Below are 26,915 nucleotides of genomic sequence, written 5' to 3' on the forward strand. Positions count from 1 at the left end.
TTTCAAGACGTTATCGTCTCATCGTCAGCACGATAGATACAAAAATGTCCTCTGTGCATAATAGAGTGCCATTTTCGTAATATAAAACCTCAAGGGCGCTTTACAAAGTGATTATATAAAGATATAAATTTAATTTTAACTTTTTAATTTAAGAAAAATAATGTACTTTTTTATATTACTTTTTCACTACATGCTAAGAATTTATTTAAATAATTTAGAGAACAAGTGGGTTTTAAGTTTCTTCCGAAACATCACTTCACTCTCACAGTTTCGGATTTCTGCTGGGAGAGCATTCCATGCCGTAGGGCCTGCGACCGCAAATGCACGTTCGCCGAATTTAGTGCGCTGTTTGCGTAGAGGTATAATACCTTTTCCTTTCGACGTAGATGTAGCTGATCTAAGCGTAAGACATCTGTCAGCTAGTTCATTTGGAATGCAGAGTTCCCTTAGATATTCTGGAGCAGGGTTGTGCAGTGACTTATACATAAGCCAACAGAGTTTGTATTCCACCCTCTGTGGAAAACGTAGCCAGTGCAATTCCCAAGTAGTAAAGTGATATGACTGAACTTAGAGATTCCAAAAATAAATCTCGCTGCGTCATTCAATACAGACTGTAGGCGAGTCATGTGAATGTAGTGCATGTAAGGTGGAGCGCCGAATTAATTTGATAAAATTATTGCATACAATAATATGGCGAAGGGGCATATTATAATCATTTGCATGTTCTTTAAAGCTACTCGTATATTTAAGTGTCCTAACGAAGAGACGGTCTTCTTTTGAAATGGGTAGACATAGAGAGTCGGTAAATTAAAAAAATCGGAAATTGATCAAACTGATACGAAGTGGCGGCTTTAATTTGGTCTCTGTATAAAAAGTATTATTTAACATATTTTTTAAGTGGTTGTGTTATTCTAGCAGTGTTTGAACGAAAGGCTTTGCGAATTAATACATCTTGGAGTGATTTAAACTATTCTTTTCTGCAGTTAATTAGCTTATTTTTAAAATTACATTAAAAGTGAATAGTGGGTAGCTCAAAATTTATTTTTGCAATATGTCTAACCTCTGTCAAGTGTGTAAAAAGCCGGTCACGGCCGGAGCGTATTATACGTGCTCAGTGTGCAAAGGTGCAAATCATTTCGTGTGCGGAGATTTGCCAGAGGCTGCTTACAAAAAGTTATCTATCGAACGTCGTGGTAAGGTAAAGTGCACTGACTGTATTTCTGGTATCGCTCGGGACACATCGCTCGGAACTGATAACGAGCAATTATCAGGGGTTATCAACAATTCGGAGGCGAAGACTATACTCGCTGAAATTAAAAATATTCGTATGGAATTGACCGAACTACGGACTATAAAATGTGACATAAAATCCTTACGGAATGAATTGGTTGGCATGAGAGAGAGCGTGTCATTTATAAATGACAAATTTGATGCCATGGAGGCTAAAATTCTATTGCAAGAGGAAAAAATTAATAAGTTAGATGGCATGCAAGGGAAATTTGAGGAATTACAAAAACAAATAAACAACCTTCAGTATTTCACTGATAAACAGGCTCAATGGTCACGCCGGAACAATATCGAAATTCAAGGAATCACTCATAAAACCGGAGAAGACATATTGGAAATTGTTAATAAAATTGCCAAAACTGTTCATTTTCCCCTTGAAAAATGCGACATAGACTACTTTTCCAGACTGCCGTCTCAACCTAATAAGCCGAAACTCATAGTAGTCAGATTCTTAAGGCAGATGACCAGAGATGGATTTCTGGCAGCCGTCAAGAAACGTCGGGGTTTGACTACTTCGGATATTGGCTTACAAGGGACTGCGGAACCAATCTATTGTAATGAACACCTTACATCTTTAAAGAAGAAACTCCTTTTTGAAAGCAAAAACATAGCGCGACAGAAAGGGCACGATTTCTGCTGGACCCGGAATGGAAACATCTTCATAAGACGCAACACTACATCCCCGGTGATCAAAATATTTAACACTAGTGACCTCGACAAGTTTCGCACCGAATAACCTTATTAATTCACATTTCAATTTTCTTTTTTGTAATTTTTTTTGTATTATCTCTATATTTTATATTCCCCTCGCTTCCCTATTCTACCTTTACATAACCCCCGTCATCCTTCCTTTCCCCCACCCTGTCATCAATACAGATGTTTACTTTGCGCTAGGTATTTTGAGTTTGGTAAATATAGGTACCTGTATTATTTTTGAAACACACAATGTGTCATTTAATTTGTATTATTTTGATTCTTTTATTTTAATACTTATCTACGTTATCTTTAAATTATTTGTCTTCGATTATTGTAATTCACTTACATTTTTTTTCCTTTTCCAACGTTTGTTTATCCCTGCGCATATTCCTCAATCTGTTGCATTTGATTACCGCGCTGCATTACAAGCTTATTATTTCTCTTTTAAACGCATGGAATATCAGTGTATCTCTTACTCTTTCTCTGGCATCGTAATTTATATATACTATTCTAACTCACTCAATAACTCGTGCAATTCAAATACGCTACATCTCCGTCTATATTACTATCGCATAGTTTTTATAATATTTTATTATTATAATGTTAACAGTCAATTATCTAGCGCTTACAAAATCTATATCAATAGACTAATAATTGTAAACGCAAGTATGTTTTTTGTACTTTACTCGATAAACTTAAAGTGTTTCGCATTTTTTATATTCAATGACAGTAAAAGTATTACTTACGTCTGTTTTGATTTACTGGATTGTTTACGCCCACTTCTACTGCATACAAATACATATTTAATTTTATTTGAGTCAATACATGTACGCCGGGTAATAAATCAGATATTATGCTTATTTAGCAAATTATGTATCATATTATTTTTTTTTACTTTAAAATTTTATATAAATATTCACAAAAAAAACACATGTTCTGTACAGTTTTATTATAATATATTTAAAACCTTACGTGATTACATTAGTTGTACGTATGCAGATAAATATTATATTCATATAACTCTATTTACCGGTACGAGAATATTTATTTCTTTTTTGCTTAACTCACTGTTACAGTTACTTACCTTTTGGGGCTCTATAAAAATGCTTGAATTTACTATCTTTAATATTTTAATATTTCAACACTCGCAATGAACTTCACGGCATATTATCAAAATTGTAGAAGCATTCGTGGTAGATTAGACATATTCTACCAGAATCTGTTGTCAAATGATACTTATTGTTTATACGGTATTACAGAGTCCTGGCTCCATAGCAGTATTTTAGATGAAGAAATTGCTCCTTCCAGTCGGTATTGTATACTAAGAGCTGATAGAAAATATGACGATTGTAACCAAACAAGGGGAGGAGGAGTGATGATCATTTGCCAAAAAGATCTTCACCCTCAGGCTAGGGATGACTTAGCATGTTCAGCAGAGAGCATTTGGGTTACCATTCCTGCCTGCAGACTTACCTCTAAGAAGAACATTCATATTGCATGCGTATATCTTCCTCAAGGACGCAATTACGACACTGCTGTAAATTCATTTCTTTCTGTTTTAACTAAATTACGAGATCAAAATCCCGAAGACCTGATATTTGTTATGGGAGATTTCAATATGCCAACATTGGATTGGATTCCACAACCTGATACCGCTCTTTTAATTTCTGATACATCATGTAACGAAGCTAGCAGGCATTTAGTAGACACGTTATCATACGCGGAACTTAATCAATTTAACAATATCCGTAATGCAAATGGAAGGCTTCTCGACTTAATTATTTCTGATATTGATTGCCGCGTAACGCATTCTGACGCACCTCTTGTCACTGAAGATACTCACCATCCAGCATTACATATAGACATCGGAATAGAAGTGTCTCCCTCTCTAATTATACCGCATAAAGAAATCACTCTTTTTCGTAGGGCGGATTACTCAATCATAAATTCTTATCTACGCGAGGTTGATTGGTCGGTTTTAATCGATGCTGAGTCTATTGATGATTCCGTGAACGCTTTTTATGTAATACTCAAAGATACTATTTTACGGTTTATTCCTAAGCAGTCAATTAAACAAAACAAATATCCCGTTTGGTACTCATCTGCCTTAATCAAGATAATAAAAAATAAACACAAAGTTCATAGAAGATGGATTAAATATCAAAACCCACTCGATTACTTAGAATTTTCAATGCTCCGATCACGTCAAAAAACTCAGCAAAAAGAATGTTACGCGATATACATTGCCAAAGTAGAGGGAGAAATTCCAAGTAATACTAAGAAACTCTGGTCATTTGCAAAAAATGTTAACAAAAGAGGTAATATACCTCAAACTATGCATTATGGAGAGACATCTGGTACAGGGGGAAAGGAGATCTGCGATCTATTCTTAAAATATTTTAAAACATCTTATGAATCACCTAGCAATAATACTAATGATCAACCTCTTAATATTTCATCTACGCCAAATTTACTCAATGATTACGACTCAATTGGTAATGCATCTTTTGAGATAAAAGAGGTAACGAAATATCTGCTCAACATTAACCCAAACAAGGGAAGTGGAAATGATGAGATTGCTCCTTTTTTCGTTTTTCAATGCGCGCACTCACTGTCACTACCCTTGACTATTATTTTTAATAGATCAATTAACGAAAAAACTTTCCCTACAAAATTTAAAGAAGCAATAATAGTCCCAATTTTCAAATCTGGATCTAAAAATAATATTCAAAATTACCGTCCCATTTCAATTCTTTCAGTTTTTTCAAAATTATTTGAGCTCATGGTTTATGATAAAATTTATCCAAAAATTCTTAAAAATATACAAAATTTTCAGCATGGTTTTCTGAAGAGGCGCTCTGTTTTAACCAATATGGTAAATTTCACCGAATACGTCACTTCCAATATGGATGACAGAACGCAAGTTGATGTCATATACACAGATTATTCTAAAGCGTTTGATAAGGTGGATCACCGAATTCTTATGCGTAAATTAGAATATCTGGGAATTCACGGTGACTTATACAGATGGTTTATCTCTTACTTAGATAATAGACTTCAGTCAATTATGATTGAAGGATATCAATCTGATTTCATCTCCATTCCGTCTGGTGTACCACAGGGCTCACATCTTGGGCCACTTTTATTTAATGCCTATATTTATGATATTCAGTTATGTTTCAAAAATGCCCATTACCTTTGTTATGCTGACGATAAAAAAATTTACCTTAAAGTCAAGTGTAGAGATGATTGTGCAAAGTTACAACAAGATTTACATGCATTATCGAATTACTGTGTTATAAACAAACTTTATATCAATGTGTCTAAATGTTACAAAATATCTTTCACTCGTAATAAAAATAAAATAAAATATGACTACATGATAAATGAAAATACAATTAGAGAAGTAAACGAAATACGTGACTTGGGAATTATTTTGGACTCAAACTTAAATTACAATAGTCATATAGAAACTATAATTAACAAGGCATACAAAATGACTGGATTTATCATGCGGCTGTGTAAATCTTTTAAAAATTTAGGTTCATTTATATTGCTTTACATAACATACGTACGCCCCCATCTTGAATATTGCACTGCTATCTGGTCTCCTGTTTATAAATTAAATATTAATAGAATCGAGAATGTTCAAAAAAAATTCCTGAAAAAACTAGAATACAAATTTCATTTGCATTTTCCAAATTATTTAGCTTCATTAAAATTTTATAACCTTGTTTCATTAGCACACAGAAGAGATATGTTTGATCAGATCCTGCTTTATAAAATTGTCAATAATAAATTCGATTCCCCGGAACTCATTAATCTACTTGCTTACCGTGTCCCCTCCAGGCCAACTAGACTCTCTGATATTTTCTATATTCGTAAATTTAAAACTAATCATCGGAAACATTCTACAATCCCTCGTATATGTGAAACATTTAACAAAAAATTTAATAGTCTTGATATATTTAACACTCCATACAATATGTACAGAAGAGAATTAATGGGCTTGATTCATGCTCTTCATTCATAATTCGTTTAATCATGAAATCAAATGCAATTTTCCACTCTCACTTTCCTTCAATCATCCTTTACCACTCCTTACCAATTTCCTTCTTTTCCTTTCCACTATCTCCTTGTTTTGTCCATATTTATCTTATTTTAATATATGGTATATTTATTATTTATATAGTTTAAACTTCAAGCCGTCGTCGCTTTATTACAGTAGTATTTAGTGAATACATATAATTGGATGGCAGGCCCTACTATGTATACATTTTATATAAATTTTTTAAAAAAAAAATATTCATTTAACCTGTACATCTGTTTGTATTCGAAATAAATAAAATAAAATAAATAAAATAAATGTGTATACAGAAATGTTAATTAACATTACTCCTTTGTAAATTGCTGGCAATCTAAACGCAATGTTACCGCGCACCCCCATACATTCCAAGCATGCTTTCTGTACGTATAACCATCTGATTACGTTAATAAAATGACAGAGCAACGCAAAATTAGCATTCATTGCCATTCTTAGCCACAGAATACTGACTTCAAAATCATATTTTATAAAAATTTGACTACCTATTCCCTCCAATCAATTATTATAGGAAGCTGAGCTTTTGGATACAATTATTTTTAACAGTGTCGAAAATACGTTTTTAAAAACAAATTCTTGTGTGTATTTTTTATTTAATTATAAAAAATAAACGCTGATAAATTTGCAGTTCACCTCTTGTTTTCTTCATTTAAAAAAAACGGACAGCGAGGAACTTCAGCCCTACGGGAAATTGGATACAATTTTTTTGTTGCGCGCGGTAAAAATTAGAGCATTAAATTGTACGGCAAAATTTCTTGAAAATGTACGAAAAAAATGTTTTTTTAAAAACGCACTACTTTAAATAACGTCACTGGTTCATATGAACCATCCAATGATATGGGAGCTTTGAAGGATATCCGGTTTGGTCACCGTAAACAAGGCAATCGGAAGAACTGTCAGAGAAAAACCTCTGACGTCACACGCGGAGTTATTTTAGAAATACTATTTTTTTTTAAATCATAGCGCTGATAATACGACATATAAAAAATAAAAAAATAATTTTGGCTTCGTTTAATATTCTAATAACAAATAAAAAAAGACGCTGAACTTCCTTATTGTTATTTTTTTAAAGGAATGACCGTCTAAGCCTCTATTTTGAAGGCTTGTCAGCAGGTAGAAACAAGAAAGGATATGCAAAGAAGTCATGAATTATACAGCACGTCACCGGCACCATTTCCCGACAAAGATTTTTTTCTTGGAACTGGCGGGAATCGAACTCGGGACGGCAGTTTCACAGTCGGCCGTTTAACCAATTAACTTAACTCCTAATAGTATTTCATCTAACTTTCTGCGCCGCTTGCACCACCGGGCTCTGAGAGGGGAGGAGAGGGGATGATGACGATGTGTTAAAAATTATGTGTTCTTATACTGGGATGGTTTCACTCATAGAATTGAGAATAGTCCAGAAGGAGCGTAGAAGGATATTTAAATACATCGGACTGTGCCCAATAATTCCCCCACTATACCCTACTTTCGCCGCGCGCATTCGTGACGTCGGCGTCGCCGCGTAATGTTGCTTGATGAGAAAAAAATAATCATAACACAAATGTAAGGTAAAAAAAAGTAATCTGTTAATTTCTCTCAAATTTTAATGTACACGCGGAAACATTGATTGACACAACAGAGTAGGTAAGTAAATGGTCATTTAATAAGAGTAATTTAATTAATGAACTTTGAACTTAAAACAAATTTTATTTAACATAAAACGGATATTTTTACATCATGTTAAATAATATTTGATGTTTTAAAGATAATGGTCGTTCAAATGTCCCCTACGGCGTTGTTTAATCCGAGGTCTAATTTTCATTAGTTCTTTCATTAGATGAGCAAAGTAGGGTAAAAAAATTTACTACCCTGGCAACGCTAACAAAATTTCCATTTCGTTTCATCGACAATCTGACATCTGACAATCTGAAAAATTATTCAATTTTTAAGAAATGCATTTGCTATTGAAACATTCATTTGCTAATTACACATGAAATGTGATACCATCCTGTTTCTTTGCGATCCTAGCAGTATTTCTACACTTTAAAAGGACACAACACGGCAAAGTTGAATTCAAATCAGGAGTTGCGTACTGAGCGACGTCTACAAAGAAACTAATGGGTCAAAACGTAAACCTACTTATTTATGAGTAGTTTAGTCGCCTTCTGTTTAATGTGCGTATGCGGTTTCTGGACTATTCTTAATTCTATGGTTTCACTTTATATGTCGTTGTTGTATCTACTTTATCAAATACCAGGTTAAATTGGGCCTTGTGGGCGTTTAAATGAATAAATAAATAATTTATAAATACAGACATCTAACCCCAGGCGTAATTCGCCAATCTGGCGGTTAATATTCTGGGAAAGGCGACACTCATTAAATCGGTTAACCAACCCATTTGCGACCAGACGAGGTGTGTGACTGGCGAGGACGGAGGGAGGTTTGATTAATAACAATATCTGGCTAAAATGAGGCGAAGAAATCTTAAATCGTGGAAAATACATTGCATTGTACATTATTAACTTTTTGATCTCTGTAATGAATATTATAAAAAAACGGAGGACTAGGCTTTTTTATCACCATTTTCTTTCCTGCACCAAGTAGTGCATGGGGCACTGCATTGGAACATTAAATGCAGCATATCATGATCACCTGTCACGTGAAGGTCTCGCCTCTTTAGTGCCAGTCCAAGAACAAGGAACTTATAAAGCGTAGTAACAGCAGAAACAGTAATTTAAAATCGGGTTGTGGTCCCACGGTGTTGCGGACTTACGAATCAGAGATCCGAGGTCCGACTCGTTGAAAGTGGCCACCAAAATTGAAATATTTGGGTAAATATTGAACATTGAAGAATATGTCATTTACTTTAAACAATTAATGAAATATATGTATATAAGAGCATACATAAGAATATGTTTATGAGTGCCCTATTTCAAGATTCAAATTAAAATTAAAATAAATTAATGAAATTACAACAGTCAGATATCAACGACTATTATATGCTAGTAAATTTGACCCTTCGAGACTCGTTTAATCAGCCCTGCGGGCCTTAATGAATCTGTCCTAATAACCTTATTAAATCGGGCCTGCGTTGATCGGCTCTTAGGGTCTTGGTAACTTCGGATCTCAGATGCGCTATATTAGTTTTCCATAATACAAATCGGTAATACAAATATTTATGAATCTTGGTGCTTTGTAAGTTAGTTATCCATAATAACAATAAAACACATATTATATTATTTAAGATACGACGTAAATATTTTGTAATGCAAAAGGGTTTGTCCGCCTTTGTCATTTGCCGTAATGGTCAGCGCATTTGGCTGCCATGCAAGAGGTATTGGGCTCGATTCCAGACATAGTTGACATGAAATTTAAAAAAATATTCCGACGATTTCCTTCTTCAGGATTTTTACCTGAGAAAAGCCATCAATTCGAAAACACCCGTCCTGGATTCTGGTTCTATTTTACACAAGTAACTCAATTCTTCTATTCTTCATACGCCCAGACACATGCTAATATTTACATCATCTGTATACATAACTATTTTAGCTTTGAAACTTTTTCTAAAACTCATTCATATTATTTTTAATCACTATAATTTTATGCGTCTCAGCACACGGTTTCATTCTTTAATTGAGTCAACAATTTTAAGATTTTTTTAAATATGGGAGTTTTATTTTATCCTTATTTGTTATGAGCATAGGAAAAAAACTATGAGATAAATCTTCTCCTCATATTTGGAAGAAAAATACTTATGGTATTCGGAGCTGTGCAGGAAAACGGAGTTTGGAGAATACGATTTAACGAAGAATTCTACAGTACCTAACATTTATAATGATGGTTTAAAGTAATCAAATTGAGAGGCTGCTATAGGAAGGGTTCAATATTGAGTGAAAAGAGAGTGCTCAATAAGATACATCACACAGAGCCCCCAGGTGCATCGTCGGTAGACCCAAACTCCAATGGCTGGATGTAGTGCAGAGGGATGTGGAGGCTATTTTTTAAATATTTTTTTTATATGGGAGTTGCTTTATTATTTAACATGCTTATAATATACAAGGTTTATATATAAAAAGGTGGATTTTTCTGCAATTAAATTTCTTTAAATTTATCTAAACTATTAGGATCAGGAGGGATATACTTATGTGAACCAATCGGGAAGTTCTCAGCATTTGCTCATGTGGAGAGGAAACCACTTAAAACTTTTCAGGAGAAGCCGGCCTGTTGGCAGTAGTCAACAGGCCTTCCGTTCCACTAGAGAAGTGTTCGGCATTTTCTTCCCTACTTTGGTTTATTTTACCAATTGCCAGCACTATATTGACCATGTATGATACTACCTCTCGTGTGAGTTCTTTACTACCTATGATGTGGATGCTATTGTAATCGGGACTGGAAGAGTGCATATCAGGATAGAGGGAGATGACGATGAGTTTTAGAGGAGGCCAAGGCTCACAGACGGCTGTAGAGCCAATGATGATAATAATGAAAAAAAATCGCATAAATTGGCAATGAGGAAATTCAGTGGTTTATTATATATTTTTATTTGTTAAAAGACTATTAAACTAAGCCATTTTTTTTATAGTTTGTATGTATCGTATTATCAGCTCTATGATTTTTGGTATTTTTGAGTCTACTCCGCATGTGACGTCTTAAGTTCCCTTCCTCTCCATCTCGGTGAGTTCTGCTGATTGGTCAGTTGACTTACCATAAACCGGAAATCTATGACAACTCGCTTATCATTGGCTGATTCTGGAAAAAAAGCGACGTCGTTCCAAGTAATTATTATTTATGAAACATCGCGGTACAATTTAACGCTCTAACTTTTACCGCCGCACCGGCGCGTAATAATGCATTTTTTACATCTCATTGCCCGTAGGGTTGAACTTCCTCACTTAGCGTTTCATGTGCTTAGATGAGAAATTTCGCGTGCTAATGAAATGAAACGGAAATATAAATAATTGTTATTTGTAACTATTTTACGTATCTGTCCATTCGGCTGCGGAGATTTGTACAGTTTGTATGTTTTCACGGAACATTTGTAAAAGAGCACTTTTCAGGAAGCTGGCAAACTGCCGAACAGGTTAGGTCGAGTTCGGAGGGAGGCCGAGGCGATATAAAACGGAAATCCATTTGACAGAGTTTGCGAAACAAATTTATTGCTTATTGCCAATATGCGCTGGTGCAGATATGCCAGGTACTTATATTAAATTCAAATCAAAGTTGCGAAAAATTAATGATTGGTTTATTTGCCAAACTCAAACAATCATTTTTGATAATCGCATCATTTAAAAAAACGGTGTTAAAAAAACTAATATTAAAAAAAGCTCATAGAAAATACTTGCACTTTATGCACTTTTTTCTGTTTTTTTTCGCTATAAATCGCAAGTGGCGTGATCAAACCCTTCTATGCTCCAACCGAAAAGTAACATAATCGATGGCAGAGCTCAAAACAAAGTTCAAACAATTCCCGAAGTTAGGAACTTATAAATTGTAATATGAGAAGTGTGCTGAGTGGTAAATGGGAACTTTTAAAAGTAGATTAATATTCTTCGATCAATTATTGTAACATAACTTGTGAAATCTCTTAAGCTCTTTATTATAATGGAGTATCGTTTTAAAATATGTATCGATTGATTATTGTAATATATATATATATATATATATATATATATATATATATAAACGGTGGAACAGAACTTGTGAAATCTCTTAAGCTCTTTATTATAATGGAGTATCGTTTTAAAATATGTATCGATTGATTATTGTAATATATATATATATATATATATATATATATATATATATATATATATATATATATATATATATATATAAACGGTGGAACAGAACTTGTGAAATCTCTTAAGCTCTTTATTATAATGGAGTATCGTTTTAAAATATGTATCGATTGATTATTGTAATATATATATATAAACGGTGGAACAGAACTTGTGAAATCTCTTCAGCTCTTTATTATAATGGAGTATCGTTTTAGAAAATGTATCGATCGATTATTGTAATATATATAAACGGAGGAACAGAACTTGTGAAATCTCTTGAGCTCTTTTTTATAATGGTGTATTGTTTTAGAAAATGTATCGATCGATTATTGTAATATATATAAACGGAGGAACAGAACTTGTGAAATCTCTTAAGCTCTTTATTATAATGGAGTATCGTTTTAGAAAATGTATCGCTCGATTATTGTAATATATATATAAACGGTGGAACAGAACTTGTGAAATCTCTTAAGCTCTTTATTAGATTGGAGTATCGTTTTAGAAAATGGATCGATCGATTATTGTAATATATATATAAACGGAGGAACAGAACTTGTGAAATCTCTTAAGCTCTTTATTATAATGGAGTATCGTTTTAGAAAATGGATCGATCGATTATTGTAATATATATAAACGGAGGAACAGAACTTGTGAAATCTCTTGAGCTCTTTTTTATAATGGTGTATTGTTTTAGAAAATGTATCGATCGATTATTGTAATATATATAAACGGAGGAACAGAACTTGTGAAATCTCTTAAGTTCTTTATTATAATGGAGTATCGTTTTAGAAAATGTATCGCTCGATTATTGTAATATATATATAAACGGTGGAACAGAACTTGTGAAATCTCTTAAGCTCTTTATTAGATTGGAGTATCGTTTTAGAAAATGGATCGATCGATTATTGTAATATATATATAAACGGAGGAACAGAACTTGTGAAATCTCTTAAGCTCTTTATTATAATGGAGTATCGTTTTAGAAAATGGATCGATCGATTATTGTAATATATATAAACGGAGGAACAGAACTTGTGAAATCTCTTAAGCTCTTTATTATAATGGAGTATCCGCTTAGAAAATGGATCGATCGATTATTGGTAATATATATATAAACGGAGGAACAGAACTTGTGAAATCTCTTAAGCTCTTTATTATAATGGAGTATCGTTTTAGAAAATGGATCGATCGATTATTGTAATATATATAAACGGAGGAACAGAACTTGTGAAATCTCTTGAGCTCTTTTTTATAATGGTGTATTGTTTTAGAAAATGTATCGATCGATTATTGTAATATATATAAACGGAGGAACAGAACTTGTGAAATCTCTTAAGCTCTTTATTATAATGGAGTATCGTTTTAAAATATGTATCGATTGATTATTGTAATATATATATATAAACGGTGGAACAGAACTTGTGAAATCTCTTCAGCTCTTTATTATAATGGAGTATCGTTTTAGAAAATGTATCGATCGATTATTGTAATATATATAAACGGAGGAACAGAACTTGTGAAATCTCTTGAGCTCTTTTTTATAATGGTGTATTGTTTTAGAAAATGTATCGATCGATTATTGTAATATATATAAACGGAGGAACAGAACTTGTGAAATCTCTTAAGCTCTTTATTATAATGGAGTATCGTTTTAGAAAATGTATCGCTCGATTATTGTAATATATATATAAACGGTGGAACAGAACTTGTGAAATCTCTTAAGCTCTTTATTAGATTGGAGTATCGTTTTAGAAAATGGATCGATCGATTATTGTAATATATATATAAACGGAGGAACAGAACTTGTGAAATCTCTTAAGCTCTTTATTATAATGGAGTATCGTTTTAGAAAATGGATCGATCGATTATTGTAATATATATAAACGGAGGAACAGAACTTGTGAAATCTCTTGAGCTCTTTTTTATAATGGTGTATTGTTTTAGAAAATGTATCGATCGATTATTGTAATATATATAAACGGAGGAACAGAACTTGTGAAATCTCTTAAGCTCTTTATTAGATTGGAGTATCGTTTTAGAAAATGGATCGATCGATTATTGTAATATATATATAAACGGAGGAACAGAACTTGTGAAATCTCTTAAGCTCTTTATTATAATGGAGTATCGTTTTAGAAAATGGATCGATCGATTATTGTAATATATATAAACGGAGGAACAGAACTTGTGAAATCTCTTAAGCTCTTTATTATAATGGAGTATCCGCTTAGAAAATGTATCGATCGATTATTGTAATATATATAAACGGAGGAACAGAACTTGTGAAATCTCTTAAGCTCTTTATTATAATGGAGTATCGTTTTATAAAATGTATCTGACTTCAGAAATCTTAAAACATTAATTTGAAGAAATATAAATTTATGATTGAATAACGAAAACATTGTTTTTATATGGAAAAAGCAATTGAGGCGACACGCTTCTGTACGCTTTTTAGTTGGAGCTTTATTATGCCTAAAATAGCCCCCAGGTCTTTCTGATGGCTGCCAACTCCGATACGTCCTCCCAAATCAGATCCGCATACCGGGTTCTAATATGATATGCCGACGAATTGTCATCGGGACGACAATCATATCGCCGCCGCACCGCTTGATGAGCATTCTCATAGAAATCGTTGCCTTTGTTCTCTTATTTCTTTGTTACGTACAAAGTCAAAGAACCTTTCACCCAATATTATGACGGAGCTATGAGAAGTTACCTATTTAGGTTTAAATTAAGGAATGATGACTATTGTCCATGCGATGATATTTCTTAACAGAGTATCGAACATCTGTTATTTCAGTGTTCATTTTTCAGTTTACAACGCCATAATCTTATTTATTTATTTATTGATTTACACGCCCAATGGGCTTTTACATATTTTAGAAATTACATTTAAGTGCAGCAGTGAAACATAAGTATGTAGATTTGGTAAAAATAAAAGATAACATAAGAAAAGCTAAAAGATACAATAATAAGTAAAAATCAGGAAATGTACCAACATAGGTATATGGTACATAGAAAAATATTTAAAAAATTTACATATGAAAACATACACGCATACATATATATACATACTTGAAGCAGAATGCGGGAAAGATGGAATATTCTTAACAGATATCCACACTGTCTTTAAAAATAGTTATCACGCGCCATTGTTCTTGGACTATGCAACAATGTTGATTGGACTCATAAAGGTAATAAACCAAAATCAGTGATCAAACATCCCATTTATAAGACAAACATAAACGTTTTTTTCCGAGTACCTTAGCCTTGTACATGTCACGTAAGGCTACTAAATACAGGAGTCCAAGTATATTTTTTAAAAATTAAAAAATACACCCAATATTATTTTGAGACATCTATTCTAAAAAACGTCCGTGTCCGTTGGATGGAGAATACGCTTTCATCTCAACAATCATGCAAAAATCCTGAAAACTGAAATCGAATGGGGATACGTCGGCCTCGTAGTGTAGTGATTGGTGCATACGCCTACCGGGCTTGGATTCCAGTTTCGATTCCTGGCAGGGTGAAATATGAGTTTTAATAGTGATTTGACTCCGCAGTATTACACTGTTCCTGGAGTGAGACCTGAAGCGTAAGACTTTTACCTTACCTTGATGTAACAGATGATCGAGATGCATTTAGTGTTCCGCTTCTACATATCGACGCTGGAAAGGACCGAGTTACCAAGCGACATGAAGCAGCTGTACAGAAGAGACAATTAAAGGTTTTTTTCATTAATAAAAAGGTCTGACATATACATATTATAGATAGTATGTAGGATTGGGTTTTTTTCATTTTGCGTGGGGTTAAAAAGGCCGATTGATGGGTCTTGACTAGGATAATACCAGGTTTTCAATCGGTTGATGCTAGGTTTTTGTCTTCAATAGGGTCGTGCTAGGAATATCACGAATTTACGAACAATGATTTGGGCTAATAGGTTTGAATTATTTGGCCGGTGGAGGGATGGTGACAATTTTGGTTCTCCCGATCGGACTTGTTTCTTCCGGTTTACTAACAAGCTAATGAACATGATCCACGATAATAATGGATCGGGAAGGTAGGAAGAAATTGCCTTAAGGCAATATAACCGCCCTTATGCATACGAGTTAACTGTATACGGATACAAAGTGTTTAAATTATCAAATAAAATAATTAACTTACATACCTTGTCGCCATCAGAATTGGAAAAATTGTATTAAGGGTGACAGACAAATTGACTATACAGGGTGTTCTTAAAACCTTGTCACATCCGAAACCACGACGACCAGTAGCAAGAAGACATATTGGCATATTAAAATATTTTTTTAGAACGAATAAAATTTACAAAAATAGAATATCAAATAAAACAACTGGTTGCTTACTTCTGCAGGGGAGAAATGAGGAGGGGGGAGGGGTGAGTCTGATACACTGTCAACTGGGCGGCTACACCTCCCTCACTTCTCCCCTGCAGAAGTCAGCAACCATTTGTTTTTTTTATTATTTTATTTTTGAAAAATTTCTTCATTCTAAATATTTTTTTAATATGCTAATATGTCTTCTTGCCCATACTGATCATCGTGGTTTCGGATGTGACAGGGTTTCAAGAACATCCTGTAAATCGCTAGCCCAAAGCAACAGTGAGATAAACTCGAAATTTCTGATTTTGAGATTTACGTGCAGATATATCTTTAATAAATTAACCATTTCAAATATTAAAATATTGAAGTTAGATAATTAACCTATGCGAAAATATAGTACTTATTCATAATCTACTTTAAATAATTGAATTTCATCAGACTCTTCACCCACAGCAAAGTCCGATTATCTGAGAATAGGTTCCTCAGAGCTATCTCACAGTTGCTTTGGGCTAGCGATATGCTTAGATTGCTCTGACGGCGATAGGGGCATTGAAAGTAGTAAATTTAAATTCTAAAAAAAACGCGAATAAAAATATAAAAAAAGATAATAATTTACCGTTCATTAAAGCTAAAAAAAAATGTTTTTGCGATGTGCGGATCTGAAAAGAGGCCACAAGACCTTTAAAAGGGATCCGGGTAAATGGGGGGGGCTTTTAATATGCATATTATCCTACGTGGTTAAAATTTAAAAAAATAAAATACGAGATTCTTTATCAATAAAAAAAATTGCCCTTTTGTAAAGTTCATACATGTGGCTTGGTAACTTTTTCTTTTCTAGCGTTGATATGTATAGGTAGAATACGTGCCGATCCTCTTACGGTTCTAGGCAATTTTTTAAACAATAGTAAAATCTAGAAATGCATAATAATCATGTTATTTGTTTCAGTTGGATGTTCCCATAGAAGGGCATGGAAGCTGTATGCTGAATCGATCACTGATCCCAAAGGATTTCTATCTCGAAAGTGCATAGCCCTCCAGTGCTCCAATACGGAGACTGCTTATATGGGCATAGCCGCTTCTTCCAGGTAAATTAATGATAGCGACTTTTTAAATAAATCACATAATTTAGTTTATAATAGCATAACCTTCTCATGTGTCGACAGCAATTTTCTTGTTGACAAACTCAAAATATTGTTGATAAAATCAGCTGGTCCAAGAAGAAGTATAAAAATTAAAAAGTATTTTCGGGCGTTACCTAGTATGTAGGTGAAATAATTCCTTCAGAATCTCATCCGCACCAATAATGATTTCAGCTCTTTAACTTCACAAAGGTCAACAGATGGAAGAATTGAAGGAATACAGATGTTTAAAGATAGAAAGAATAGTGAATGCTACACAGTGTGCAAAGTGGCCACTTAAGCCAGCCATAAGCCGTGTAAATGCCCAGACTTCTTTATTCCCTTCTATAAAACGTTCTTCACCTCTGTTGTAATATTTTAACAAAATACATACACATTTTTTCTGAACTCACTGAAAAATGTCATTGCGTAGTAAAAATCTGAATGCTATCTTTTTTTATGATAAAGGAAAAACTATCAAACACGAACTAACAGTGAATCTTACAACAATCATAATTCTATTAACAACAATATTTTGAGTTGGTCCAATTTTTTGTAAATACAACTGGACCCAACTCCCCGGGGAGTTTTAAAGATTATTAAATTACAACAGCGATGAAGAATATTTTAGAGAAGGGAATTTGGAAGTCTAGTCATGTACAGGGCTTATAACCTGTCATTGGCTGGTTTAGGTAGTCAGTCTACACTCTGTGTGACATGCACCACTCTGCCTATGTTTAAACATACATATTCAAAGAGCTGAAACCTTTATTAATGCGGATAAAATTCATCTGACTGAATTTTTTCGCATGTTGACAACGCCTGAAAATATTTTTTATCTTTATGCTTCTTCTTGGACCAGTCGGTTTTTTAACAATGTTTTAATTTGTCCGAATACAAGGACTGGATTTTACACCCTAAACAGCTACTAAGATTAGCATATTACAACAGACATTGAGATTATTGATGAAAGAAATATGGAAGTCCAGGCATTTACAGGGCTTACGACCTGTCATTGGCTGGTTTAAGTGGCCACTTTATACGCCTTGTAACATTCACCAGCCGGCAGATATTTGAATATCCAAATAAACAACAAACAAACAAACCATCACGCCGTTTCTCCGTAGGGGTAGGTAGAGAGGATAAAACGCCATATCACTCTATCTTGGGATGCAGACCTCGCTTCCTCTACATTCATACATCTTCTCATTCCAAAAAATTCAAAACTCAAAATTCCAAACAAAGATATTTTTACTATTAGCTCTTTAACTTGTGTAAAGTAGCCACTTAAACCAGCCAATGACAGGTCATAAGTCCTGTTGATGCCTCGAATGAAATATTCCCTTCTCTAAAACGTCATTCATCACTATTGAGTAAAACATGTATAAAATACAATACATAGGGAAAAATTACATACTGCGAATACCGATCAAAATATGTGAAATAGATTAAATAAAATTAATCGTATATTCAAAATCAATATGAATATTCTGGAGAAATGTTTTCATACAAAACTTTTAAAATAAAATTGTCAAAAGATTAGTCTATACAAAAATTCAAATGTTCGACCTTGACAATTGTGACGTGAAAATTCGTGACTATATTCTTTTTAAAATTAAACGGTCACAAATAAAGTTCAAAATTTAACCGAATCGTGACCTATTGCCAATGCAATGAACCGTTTCGCGTGAAATCAAAATAAATATGAAAATATTTTTTAACATTAATAAGGACAAAATTATTATTTTTTTACTCGGTAGTATTTCATAGACCCCTCCCTATTGATTTAAAATTGTAAAAAAATAATCGTCATGTTTTTCTATTATTCCCAATCATAACTTATTTTACAATGATTAAATATTTTCTTTTTCCAGTGCGAGGGGAGCTTTTTACCTTAGAACAAACCACCAGGAGCCATACGCTAGACACTCGAAACTTTAAAATAAATATCTTAAAAGATTTTTTCTCTTTGGACGTAAACATTCTTTAAAAGTCTTATGATTGACCACTCTCAGTGGATTGATTGCCATAATTTTTTCTCGGTACAAAATGTGTATTCGTAAGTCGACCATGTGATATTAGAACCAGTTATTTTTTGTAAGGATAATAAAGAAAATAAGTTTACTGTGTCACTTTATTTTCAATACATATTTATTTAAGTTTTTAAAGGCTGTGCTACAAAATTATTTTACACGCGGTGATGTAACATTGTGTTACCACAAGCAAAAGACAGAATATTCTGAAGTTTAGACAATTAAAAAATAAACATGGACATACTGTTAAACTACCATCATCATTCCCTTTCCACACATGATGGTACATAGGACACTACATCGGTATACAAAATTTTTGTTGGATGATCAGTCTTACGTTTCAGGTGACAGTCCAGAGACTATGAAATTTCCTAGTGTAAAAACACCATTTGAAATACAATATTTGAGTTTGTCCAAATTTTTGTAGACAAAAGACAGGATTTCACCCCCTCGGGAGTCATTAAGATTAACAAATTACAACCGGGATGGAGAATACCTTAAATAAGGGAATATAGTATGTATGTGAAATAAATTAGTCAGATGAATCTCTTTACAAAAATAAAGGTTTCAGCTCTTTAACTTCACTAAAATCAATAAATGGAAGAATTGAAGAAATATGGATGTTCAAACATAGGCAAAATGGTGAATGTTACACAGTGTGTAAAGTGGCCACTTAAACCAGCCAATAACAGGTCATAAGCCCTGCAAATGCCTAGAATTCCATATTCCCTTATTTAAGGTATTCTCCATCCCTGTTGTCATTTGTTAACCATTTTAAATAAACATTTCGTGTCTACCAAGTCTAAAATCGAACTGTGGACCTCTTGTATGGTAGGAAAGTCCGCTGACCACTTACATCACGAGGTTGAAATACTGTTTCTGTTAAAAAAATAAAAATAATATAGGTCTGATATAGCAAAATAATCATTAGCACCGGCGTGCACTCTCGTTTACTGCCAATAACTGACGTATTGGACGAATTTCATCTTTTGTTTTTGTCTCTTACACAAAAACACCAGCCATACATATAACAGCGTCTCTGTCTTCTTTGTGTTAAGTTATACTCTCGTGCTCTTTCTTATTCAGTAAAACAGATTTATTGTGGTATTGGCATCACTTTCATCCGTATATTTATCTTCGCATAGTAAGGAAAAATATTTTTTGTTTCAAAATCTAGCATTTTTATATAAATTTTGCTTTCTAAATCCGATGTAAAAATGACAATTTAAAGATTACAAAAAATACAACTTCATAATTTAAATGAATAAGAGAGATATATCAAGTCTTGTAATCTAACCATTAGGTAACTAAATTCGATGAATTGAAGAAATCGATTGTAAATGTTTATAAAATAGCACCCGAGAATAACAGAGGCATAATTTAAAAAACAATTTTTACAAAAGAGCAGTTACACACCCGCGCAGTAAACTTATAATCATTCTCAATAACAAAGGCACAACTCACTCGTGCCACCTAATTTTAAATGCTTTTAAAAATAAAAAGAACGTAATAATCATTGTGCCACTATTAGATTGAATTTGAGTAAAAAAAAATATCATAAAAATACATAATATAAAAAAATAAATATACATTTAGAAAATCACAAGATAATCTGTACTTTTCTTATTAAAATCTGTTTGGAAATAAGGGAGATATTAAGGATCAAAGTCTAGTTGTTTAAATAAATACAAAAACAAACAATTCGTGACGTCACCAATTATGACGTCTTCGGATGCGAAGATAGTTTTTACGTAAAAATCTATGATTCTAGTAGAACACGTGGAATGGTACTTTAAAAAGGTAAAAAAACAAATTTTCACGTCACAAAATATGACGTCATTGGATGCGAAGACAGTTTTTACGTTAAAATCTATGATTTTAAGACGAGTAAGTAGAATGACTTCGATCAGTTTAGAACTTTAAAAAAGGGAAATTTAAATTGTTATTTTTGAAATGAGAAAACATTATGTTGTGTGAGCGAGAATATAATAAAAACTTGGTGATTAATGTCAACCCTTCTGAGTGGGGTCGCTCTGATACGTCATGATTTTATGTGTTTGTTTTGAAGATTTTCCAATTATAAATTACTTACAAAAAAAGACACTGAGGTATAAGCAAATTAAGAAAAGTCGTGTCTTCATTGGGTGTTTAAGTCGCATCTAACGAAATAATTAAATAATAGAACTTTTTTGATTCCACATAAAGTAAAATTAATTTTTTGAATTATTGTAAACTAAAATAGGGAACTTTATTATGAACACAAAAAATGATAATTGAAATAAATATCCATTGTATAGTGTTCCAAAACATATTTTGTTGGAAGCAGCCCAAATCTTTACAAGAACTTTTCTAGTATTTGAGGAAAATGTTTTTTGTAGGCCCTGTCTCGAAATTTTGTATTGATAACTTCGAATCATGTCGCTCGCAAAAAATAGACGTAAAAAAATTTCATCAACTTTAGCTCATTTTTGAAAACTTATTATTCGTTAAAAAAATATATATATAATAATAATAATAAAAATAAATATATCATAATAATGGACACTAAGTGATACACAAAATTGGTTTCATCATTAAATAAATATTTTAAAAACTAATACTTAAGTCTATCACAGAATTTAAAAAAAACAGCTTCACGGTTCCACTACTAATTTATTGGAATCTTACTTGAAATATAATATTGGCATTTCAAGCGTATTTGGTTTTACCATATAGAAAAAACAGTTAAAATTTGTCAAAGTTTTTAAGTTATTGAGAAAAATATGGACAATATATTTGCTGATCAAAGTCACCTTACGATTCAAATGTTGCCCTATTTTACTGTTGATACTGGCTTTAAGGTTAGCGAGAGAGGGGGAAAAAAGCATACACAAAAATACAGGTTGTTTTAAGTTCTATAAATGGCATTATCAACATTAAAATAAATATTATTCCTATTTCTTTGCAAATATTATTTCTATTTCTTTGCACCACAACAGGCCAGGAGGCCCAATTACAGTGGTGAATTACATCACAGAACACCCAGGCTTGAGAAAAATCGCATTTATTTTTTTTGTGTTCTCTCCGGGAATCGAACCCGGAACCTTTCGTGTGTAAGTCAAGCATCTTGACCTCTACACCACGGAGGCATGCATGAAATGCATGGTTCGTGGTGTACTGTTAGGTGGATTGGTATGATTTAATTCAATACCAACCGAATAAAATAGCTTTTCTGAAACATTGAATATTGTAAACGAAATTTATGAATGAAATTATTAATTATCAGGACTTTTATAAACATTAAAAGAGTTTTTGACAAATCCTTTATAAATACAGTATGATAAATCCGATATTCCTCCCGAGTGATAATACCCTATTGTGCGAATAAAAAATACATTCAAAAGTATTTCTGCAACTTAACTTAAAAACCACAATTTTGGACTTGTGCTATTATTATCGTTCAGGTGCCATATGTTCACTTTAATTATGAGCAATCATAATGTTTATCGTCGCATTACATGTGGATAATAAGGTAAGTCAATACATAGTAAGTAAAATTTTACATTTTAACAAAAAGCAAAAAAAATATAGACACAACAAAAGTAAAAACATTATACGTCATTGGATACAACCAGTAAACAAGAGTAACAAATATTTGTTAAGAACCTTTCGGGGAAGGAAATATTTGAAAAAAGAAGATTAGAATTTGCAACGGTAGACTTGTATTTTCATTTAGGTTCTTTCGAAATCAAAATATCTCTAATTTGGTTTTGATAAAAACAAATTCCTCAAAATGATTAAGTCGTCCTTATAAAAAGATCGATCTGTGTCAACCCATTCCAAACCTAGCAGAATTCCACACTACTCGAGGTATTAAAATCCTGGTGACGTCATGGCAAATAATAATAATTTTCGCTACTGTCCGAACACCCCCCCCCCTGTGATGGATGGTCTACCCTTCACCCTAACCGTCTACCTTTCCCTGGCCGCGGCCACCCTTTCAGATTAATCTGAGAAAGTATTGCTAATTTTAATTTAGCACACGAAATTAATCGACTTATCACGTGAAACTACTGAGCCGCTTTTTTGAGAAAACGTATTTGATTCTTTATTGTTTTTCTCTTTTTTTATGGTTTTTTAATAATCTTTATAATCATTTCCTTTCATAAAAAAATCTACAGTAACAGACTGAACTGTTATATGGAGACTAATCTAATCAGAAGACACTCCATATGTTTGTTAAAATGCCGTACTGTTATATAGATTCCCTGAAAAAAACTTTTATTTATCTTATTACAACAGAGATGAAGAACATTTTGGTGAAAGGAATATAGAAGTCAAGGCAAATTACAGGGCTTATAACCTCTCATTAGCGGTTTAAATGGCCACTTTACACACTGTAAAATATTCACCATTCTGTCTATGTTAGAACATACATAGACCTTCAATTCTTCCTTATATAGATTTTTTCAATGTTAAAGAGCTGAAACCTTTATTGATGCAGGTGAGATTCATCTGATTGAATTATTTCACCTAGATACTAGCAACGCGTGAAAATATTATTCAGTTTTTATACTTCTTGTACCAGTTGGATTTATCAACAATGTTTTCAGTTTGTCCGAATTTTTGTATACAAAGAGTGGATTTAACCCCATAGATAGATTTAAATATTAAACATACGAGATCACATTAAGCATTTTCAATATGTAGGTACTATGGAAACATTCTGCTAGTGCCTTTCCCGTGCGTTAATCTATTTCCTACGTTGGTTAGTTACATAATATAGCAGATATACCAGTGGCAAGCTGTGACTTTTGTATAGGTAATCTGCAAACAATAATAATTAATTTGTTCCTACAGATAGCCACATAGGTACATATTAGTTTTATGAGAAATGGAGTCAATGTTAAAAATCTCAAGTCTATAAAAACGTAGAAATAACATTGACTCCATATTTATGTTTTATTTACTGAATGGCTTAATTGATGTACCATCGTAACTGGAACAAGTGGCATTCAATGTTCCGATCCACCGGTTGCGAAATAATAATGTGCTGTTCCTCGATCAACACAGCACAAACTATGGCTTGCATGCACCAATGTCCCGATCGTGTTGTATTGTAAACTCGAGACAAGATCTGGACTTTTTTGGTGCAAGTCTTTATAGATTAAAAAAATCACTAAGATAGACCAGATCTTGTCTTGAGGTAGTATTTTTTTTTATCCTAGCTTTAATTTTATTTAGTTGTATTTTATTTTATAAGTGCCTGTATTTATTATAAGAAATTGTATTTACCAGTGTTAAAATGAACTGCATAAGTTCGTCAAACAAATAAATAAATATCTATTAGGCTATTTTTCTGCGGTTCTGTAAACATCATATCTCTGCTTCAGCAGTTGACAACAGAAGATTATTACCAAAATTCTATCAAATCAACTCAAATAGCATTATTAATAACTTCGCGATATATGTACTGATATTATATACAATTTTAATACAACTTTTGAACAAAAGTTTATTACAAAATACTCCAATGAAATTCAGTAGGTATAAGTTTCATTATGATTGTAATCTCAACAAGAAGCATCATGCCGATTCCTTCAACTAATGAATAATGCCAAAAAAGACCACGTCGAGCTCCACATATCCTATGTCATGTATCAACTGTATAATATTAACCTTTCCCTTACTGTTCTAAAAACACCCGCGCGTTACGGTGCTGTTTAGTCACTACACATTAAAAAAATAAGAGATTTAAAAGGGGAAAAATGGAATATTTATAGGGAATGGCTTTAATTAACCATAATTAAATTCAAAGATGATAATATTTCAAATCTAACTGCTGAAAACATGAAAAAAACATCGGGTATCGCTAACGACTCGGGCGAAACGTGCACCCGCGCCAACTTCCCGAGAGCTACTAAGTACCTAGTACTGGACTACTTGACAGGACATGTAGTGGAAGTGTAACGCCAAGTGTTATTAGTATACTTTTGATGATATTTGTAATTTATTATAAAATAAATAAAATTTTACAATAATATGATGTGAAATATATATGTATACATCTATGTAGGTATGTGATTTTGATATGAATTTATAAATAAATAAATTCATTTTCCATCTTGGTTGAGATACTCTTATCTTGATTGAGATATCTGTCAATGTTATCTCTTCCTTTTTTTGAGATACCGAACTCTGACGAATTATCTATACAAATTTACGAATACAAATATTTGGACATACTCTAAATATTAAAATAGTAGCTATCGGTATTGTCAAATTAAAATGCTAATGCTAATGCTATTATCACTACCCCATACCGTTGATACTTCCCAATCCTTCCCCAAGACCGATCACCATACTACCCCGTGCCGCTGGCGGTGCCGGGTAGCCGTATTACTCCGCTGCCCAGTAAATGGAGAACACTTTTTTATTATCAGCCGGAAACATCGCAATTCCTTTCCATCGGGCCGAAACGTGGAAAAGAGAGATTAATCTAACTTTTACAGGTTTTATCAAAACACGTGATAACTTTTCGATGGATCTACGTACTGAAATGGTTTTACAAGTCAATTCAAACAATATTTCTAGTATGTCCGAATATAATATATTATCGGGGCCGCGATTATGAACGGCTATTTTCATCGGTATATACTGAGACGGTATGAACTAATATCGATATTTATGTACGAAAGTGTGTATATTTGTATTGAAATTCAAAGTATCTTCATCGGTAACCGGTAATTTAACATGTATAGAAAAAAAATTGCAAATATATTATATTTTTCAACAACAACAAACCATCACGCCATTTCCCCGTAAGGGTAGGCAGAGAGGATAGAACGCCACATCACTCTATCTTTGCATACAGATCTCGCATCTTCTACATTTATACATTCCGACTTTTGACATGCCCATCTTCAAGTATTTGTTGGATTTAGTCATGCCATGTCTTTCTCGGTCTACCTCTATTTCTGCATTCATCAACATTCGCATTGTAAATATTCTTAGCCGTTCTTTCGCTGTCCATTCGTCCATATTATATTTTTCAATTCAGAAAAATTATTTTGACTTTGTAGATAAAATTGAAGATAAATTTTTACTTCCCATCAGAATTTGAACCCTTGTACTTTTATACAAACATTTGGGCATACTTATTAATTATTAAACTAAAAATGGTCTAAATATAAACATAATCAGATGAATCTCACCTACATAAATAATGGTTTCAACTCTTTCTTTTTAATCGCTAAAATCAACAAATAGAAAAACATTATTGATGATGGTATTCGCAAACTCAGGTCGACAGCGTATCTTCATAATCACTCGGGAGAAATTATCAACTATACCGCCATAGTGAAGGTATGGCTTCTGCATCTCCGATTGTAATCTTGTAATCTTACAAACTCCCTTTAAACAAAAAATGTATTATGGCGACTATGCTAGGAATCGAACCCGGGACCTCAGGCACTACTTCGCAACAAGGCGGACTTATCTCCAGTCTATTTCCCTTTTCCGGATTTTTTCTCGAGAAATGCCGTGGAGTCGAAAATGAACGGAAAACTACTTTATTATTCATCCGCCCGGACACG

The 26,915-nt window shown here is 33.0% G+C and overlaps 2 protein-coding genes across 2 annotated transcripts in view; one reads left to right on the forward strand and one right to left on the reverse strand.

Moving 5' to 3' along the window:
• Window positions 1–19,435, forward strand: part of LOC148272847 (pancreatic lipase-related protein 2) — a 66,182-nt gene extending 46,747 nt beyond the window's left edge. The window contains exons 7-8 of the mRNA XM_088239498.1: window positions 17,137–17,275; window positions 19,183–19,435. Coding sequence (XP_088095624.1) covers window positions 17,137–17,275; window positions 19,183–19,249 — 206 coding nt within the window. The 3' untranslated portion in view covers window positions 19,250–19,435. The remainder of the gene's footprint in view (window positions 1–17,136; window positions 17,276–19,182) is intronic.
• Window positions 1–26,915, reverse strand: part of LOC148272846 (uncharacterized) — a 187,087-nt gene that overhangs the window by 95,245 nt on the left and 64,927 nt on the right. The window lies entirely within an intron of this gene.

The sequence above is a fragment of the Micrasema longulum genome, unplaced genomic scaffold (assembly GCF_059751315.1).
Source record: "Micrasema longulum isolate JH-2025_06_02 unplaced genomic scaffold, ASM5975131v1 h1tg002175l, whole genome shotgun sequence".
In the NCBI taxonomy this organism is placed as follows: domain Eukaryota; kingdom Metazoa; phylum Arthropoda; class Insecta; order Trichoptera; family Brachycentridae; genus Micrasema; species Micrasema longulum.